Here is a 6,069-nt window from a genome sequence, read left to right on the forward strand (position 1 = left end):
TGATTATAATTAGATATGTTCAGAGCAGTGAAAATGAAAATATTCTCTGGTTACCAGGAATATGTTCATCTAGACATAATTACCCTTACCCTACTTAGTAAATTTTTTAAAAAGATTTATTTATTTATAGGAGACAGAGAGAGAGAGAGTGGGGGGTGGAAGGGGCAGAGGGAGAGAAGGAGAGGGAGTCTTAAGCAGACTCTGCACTCAGCACAGAGCCTGATGTGGAGCTTGATTCCATGACCCCGAGATCATGACCCCAGCCAAAACCAAGAATCGGACACTTAACGAACTGAGCCACCCAGGCGACCCCCTAATTTGTAAATTTTTAAGTAAATAACCACTTGGGGTTGAGCATATTTGCCTAAAAATAATATCATATTTGTGCAATTTAAAAAAATTCTAAACAAGTATAAATAGTAAAAACAAACTCAGAGAAAAAAAGAACTTTAAGAATTTAAGGAATAACATGGAGGACATTAGGGGAAGGAAGGGAAAACTGAAATCAGAGAGGATGACAAACCATGAGAGACTATGGACTCCTGGAGACAAACTGAGGGTTTCAGAGGGGAGGGGGATGGGGGGGATGGGGTAGCCGGGTGATGGGTATTAAGGAGAGCACATGTTGTAATAAGCACTTGGTGTTATATGCAAATAATGAATCATTGAACATTACATCAAAAACTAATGAGGTACTGTATGGTGACTAACATAACATAATAAAAAATAAATTAAAACAAAACAAAACAAAAGAGAATTTAAATATATAAACTGTAAGGGCTTTTTTTTACTGACAAAAAAATAAAAAAACCAATGTATATGCTTCCTATATTTTATATGGTTGAAGTAGAAATATTAATATTACATTCTAATAGGGAGTGGCTTCAATGCTATGGCAAAAAAATACCCTAGGAAGAAAATGCAGGTTACAAAATAGTATGTTAGCATACTGTGGACAGAAATTTTCCTTCTTACCTATTCAGTGCAAATGCATAATGAAACTTCACATGGTGATGGGAAGCCAAATCAAAGGTTGGCAGCTTTTCTAACGTCTCTACCAGCTTCACAATAGAATCATAGTCCTTTCAAACAAGAGGAGAATAACACAGAATTAAACTACTAGGAGAAAGTTCTGACAATGAGATGACTTCTGACAACCAGATATTTGAATCCAAGAAGGGTGTTAAAAAGAGAAGTAGGATCCATGGAATACTTTCAAGAATCTAAAACCAAAAAGAAATTGTTTTTTCTTAAATAAGAAATTTGGATTATATAGATAAAAACCTTAAAATACAGAGTCACCACAAATGACCCCCAAACAGTTCACCATCTAGCATGATAATCCTCTATTGTCTAACTATGGGTGGTTTACTTCTCCATGGAGCCAGATTCCTGGCATACAGTGTCCTATCAATTACTTTCAAAGAAATGATTTTCAAAATATCAAGGCCATGGAGCAAATGACTGAACTTCTGTTATAAGTAAGAAGATGATGTCATTTCAAGCTCCCCTAGTCTTGGGATCTGAAGTACCACACCTCTACCTGTATGTCAATTTCTGTTGTTCTCATGAAGCTTTACTTGGGCCTGAAAGGCTGGGAATAAAAAACTAGAAGTCATTTAGATTTTACTATATAAAAATCTAATAGCAAATCTCCAACTCAGAGAGGATTTCATTCTGTTTACCTTATTTTAGAAAATTTAAGACATGTCAATAAAATTAAATGGCATATTGGTGTGTTTTAAAAAGTTATTTTTATAATTAATCAGTTGCATATTTCTTGCTCCTGGCTAGTCAGATCTAGCACTATCAATTTCAAGCAACAGAATTCCAAGGAGTAAGAGCTTTGTTCAGAAAGCAGCCCCTCTCCCCCCCATTTCTGCTAGTTGCCACAACACAGCTTTCATTTATTGGCTGACAGGTGTGTCTGAGGCTAACAAAATAGAAGAGATTGTCCCCAGGTTAGCTATGCACACAGATTTTTCTTTTTATTCTTCTGGAGGAAAAAGTCAGACCTTTACCGTACAAGTACTTCATTACACAATCACGGATGGCTAACTCATAGGAGTCTTTTTCATTCATCATAGATTCTCAGGATGAAGAGCTTAGAAAAGTCAATTAAAAAAATTACATGTAGTGGCATGAATGACCTCTCAGCTAACTGAAATTTGATGCTAACTCTCCCTTATTCCTTCAACATGCTACATGATGAAGAGTTTCCTTTAAGCATCTTCTCACCTGGATATCTCTGTAGGAAAGTAAGAGGTTTATGACAATATCTGCTGTCAAGACTTCAATATTATCTACTCGTTGCCGAATTCTTGCCAATTCAGCTGCCAATTCTTTACCAGTGTATAAATTTCGAGCTTTCCTGATATCATTGAGTATAGATTCCCGGAAATACTGGCTGGTGAGAAAACATTTCAAAGAGTTAATACTAGAAGGGATTTCAAAGAAAAGCAATGATTGTATAAGGAAACAAATGACATTTGCAGCATTTGTAACTTTCAATTCACAGGATGCCTAGAATGAACACCTCATAGATCTTGCATTATTAAGGAATTTGGGAGTCCTATATATATATATATGTTTAACACTCTGCTTTGCTTTAGAGAGACTTAGGTAAAGATCCTGCATCTTAATGAATTTTCCAAGAACCTACCATGTACCACTTGAAACGCCAAAACTTTATTTTTCATTTTACTGTTTCGAGTAGAAATTGTTCCAAATAAATCAGGGATGCCTCTGATTTGAACAAAATATAGCCTTCACTTTCTGACTCAGCATCATCACACTACCATAAATGGTTTTTCTTAACTAAAATATAATCATGCCATCACCAATTTTGGCAAAATTCTTGCTCTTATAGTAAAAGTCTGTGGATATTTATTCTGACACTATTTATCCCTACCATTACTATAATGTAGTTAGCAGTCTTCTTTTGCCCCCTTTCTGATCTCAAGTTGTTCTCTTGTGAATACAGTGAACTATGTGGCATCTCTTTTATCTACTTAGAAGATATCATACTTTTATTTTTCTGGTTCTTGGCTGTGTGCTATATCTAAGAAACATCCGATAAGATGCACAAATAAAGGATGTAGAACAGCACTCCATTATCATCATCAAACGGCATTATTCAACTTTACCTAGAACTTGCTTGTGCCACCTTCAGAAGTTGAATGAAACGATCCACAAGAGGTAAGCAAATGGGTCCAAGAAGCAGCTCGAAGTTCGGTTGCATGAGCTCTGTCAACCCCTTCATGAAGCTGCTATCACAGCAGTAGACCTTGTTATGTGGAGTGATCATGTAAGGGACAAATGTGTAGTTCCCAGTGCACATCTGTGGAAAGAGGAGGCGCCGGGAGGGGGTGAGCTGGCCTGGAGACTCCACACGAACGAAATCCCAAGTCCTACTGCATGGAGTCATTTTAAATAGTCATCCTGAATGTGAAGCTAAATAGAAAAACCTCATTTCTTATTTATGACCTATGAAAGTGGAAATTTCCTCCAATTTCTTTAATTGCTTATTGCAAATAATTAGGACTTACAGATGATGCAAAAAAACAAAACCCAAAAAATCCCAGTATGGCATAGCTTCTATCAGTCAATTAAATATTTATTCATCATCTCTCATGGCTAAGGCATTATGATATATGTATGCTGCAGGAAAAACAGAGTAGTTTAAAAACACAGCCTTCAGCCTTCGGGGAATTTAAAATTTAATCACAGAGACACAGCATAAATACATGACAAGAATAAGAGCTAACGTTTAAGAGCTCCGCACCTGACAGGCTCTGCTGTGAGTGATGCCGAAACAAAGCTGCTCCCTCCAGGCTGCTCTGTCATGGTCATGGCTCCATTAGCCTTCTAGTTACTAAAACTAGAGACCCAGAAGTTTTCCTTGAGGCTCCCATTTCCTTCACCACCCATATCCTATTGAAATCCGGTCTGTTCTACCTCCAAAATAAATCTCTTATTTGTCCATTTCCCTCCACCTTCTCTGCCCGCGTGGAAGATGAGGCCACCAACATATCCAGGCTAAGCCACCTTCAGTTGGTTTCCCTGCTTCCACTCCCACCCCCCAATCTATTCTCTACCCAGCTGTCAAAGTGATCTTTCTTTTTCTTTCTGATTTCAAGTTTTTAATTAAATTCTAGTTAGTGAACATACATGGTAAAACTGGTTTCATGGTAAAACTGGTTTCAGGTGAAGTTAGTGATTCATCACTTAAAATGACCTTTTAACAACCTATTATCAGATCACTTCCCTCAGCTGCATAAGGCTCCCCTCCTTGCTCCTGGGATGAAGATAAGACATGTCCCAGTGGCCTACAAGCGACTGAGAACCCAAATCCTGCTTCTCTCTCTGGCCTCGGCCCATGCCACTCTCCACTCACTCATCCTGACCTACTATAGATTCCCGGTGATGCCAGGTGAGGGAACACTAGTGCAAGCAAAAGTTGAGCTGGGAAGAAGAAAGAGGAAATTGGACTGGACATCCCTGAGTAAGTCAGTCTGACTGGATCTTAGAGCTCGGGCAAGGGATGTGAATGCAAAACTCAGGATTTTAAACTGTACGTACTGGGCAGTGAGAATCATGGAAGGATTCAGAGCACGAAAGAAAACATAATCACAGTCTTAAATGGGGTTACCTAAAAAGAGTGGTATCATTAGCAAAAAAGCAAAAATTCAGAAAGCAGAAGCAGACTTCATTGTTTATGAACATATTACAGTTGAGGGCACTTGTTATATATCAGATAACAAATCACACACAGAACCTGACTTCCAGTTAATATATGAGAGGAACTGCAAGAGGTTGAAACCTGAGTTGGGGTGGGAAGCGTGAAATGTTCACTATTAAAAAGGCTGAGATTTAAGGAGGGCAGGACACTGAAAGTCAGAATGTCCAGAAGAAAGCTGGAAATATGTGATTGGAACATAAAAGAGTTTCCAACAAAAGTACAGACCTGGGAAGCATTCGGTATGGTTGAATCTAAGGAAACATGAGAGACCTCTAAGAGAAAAACCATAGAGAGGAAAAAAGGCAGAGGGCTGACAAGTAAAATGAGAAAAGTGGGAAACCCTATCACTGTTTTAGGGAGCACAGCGAGCCCAGATTACGGATCCTAGCCGTTTCAGCATTATGGGGAACAATACATCACTTTGCTTCCCCTTAGAACAAAACCAATGAGAGCAAACATTGACTCACACTTGCCATGTGCCAAGAATGAATGGTCATGCGTTCCCAATAACCCACCGAAGAAGGTACTGCTGTCTCTGTTTTTTTTTTCAAAGATTTTATTTATTTATTTGAGAGAGAGAGCACAAGCAGGGGGAGGGGCAGAGGCAGAGGGAGAAGCAGGCTCCCCGCTGAGCAGGGAGTACTGTTGTCTCCGTTTTATAGGTGAGGATTCAGACAAGGCTCAGATAAGGTCATGCAGCTGGTCTGTGATGTGTTTGGGACTCCAGCCCAGGGACTCTTCTCTAGAGGGTATGCCATTATTGTTAGAGGGATCAGCACCCTCCCCAGTGGCCTCTATAGGCTGACACACCAACACTTCGCCTCACGTCACTTTTGTGGAACTCAAGCTACTGCCTCATAGCAAACACATGAGAACTGATATATGCCTTTACGGCCAGAATGAATTACTTATTCAATATTCTTTAAGGTACTTGTTGTATGTCAGGTAGTGAGGCAGAAACTGGACCTGACTTCCATTTAAAGTAGGAGAAGAACTTCCAGAGGTTGAGATTTGATTTTTCAAGCACATGAAATTGTTCCTTTCTTAAGTTCTCCTTCATGAAATAATAATTTGGAAAGCTAGTCAGGAAGAGGAAAAATAAACATATCCTGCTTCTAAAATGTTTCCGAGATCCCACAGCATGTCCACCAGTTTGATCCTTTTACCTGATCTATCGCCTGAGCAGAAAAGAAAGGCGAGTCCATCGTCTCTCATGGTTCGTCCACCCCTCCGATTTCCCCCGCTTCATTCCTCCCTTCCCACTACCTTCTTCTTCTTCTTTTTTTTTTCTTAACATATCTTGCATTATTTGTCTCAGAGGTACAGAT

At 39.1% G+C, this 6,069-nt stretch overlaps 1 protein-coding gene across 2 annotated transcripts in view; it reads right to left on the reverse strand.

The window, feature by feature from the left end:
- Positions 1-6,069, reverse strand: part of MAP3K5 (mitogen-activated protein kinase kinase kinase 5) — a 195,075-nt gene that overhangs the window by 115,520 nt on the left and 73,486 nt on the right. For both annotated transcript variants that reach the window (XM_081829058.1, XM_081829057.1), the window contains 3 exons: positions 3,147-3,340; positions 2,239-2,407; positions 976-1,082 (listed from right to left, as the gene is read on the reverse strand). In XM_081829058.1, coding sequence (XP_081685184.1) covers positions 976-1,082; positions 2,239-2,407; positions 3,147-3,340 — 470 coding nt within the window. The remainder of the gene's footprint in view (positions 1-975; positions 1,083-2,238; positions 2,408-3,146; positions 3,341-6,069) is intronic.

Source organism: Leptonychotes weddellii, chromosome 8 (assembly GCF_054177405.1).
Source record: "Leptonychotes weddellii isolate Sample4059 chromosome 8, ASM5417740v2, whole genome shotgun sequence".
Taxonomy (NCBI): Eukaryota; Metazoa; Chordata; class Mammalia; order Carnivora; family Phocidae; genus Leptonychotes; species Leptonychotes weddellii.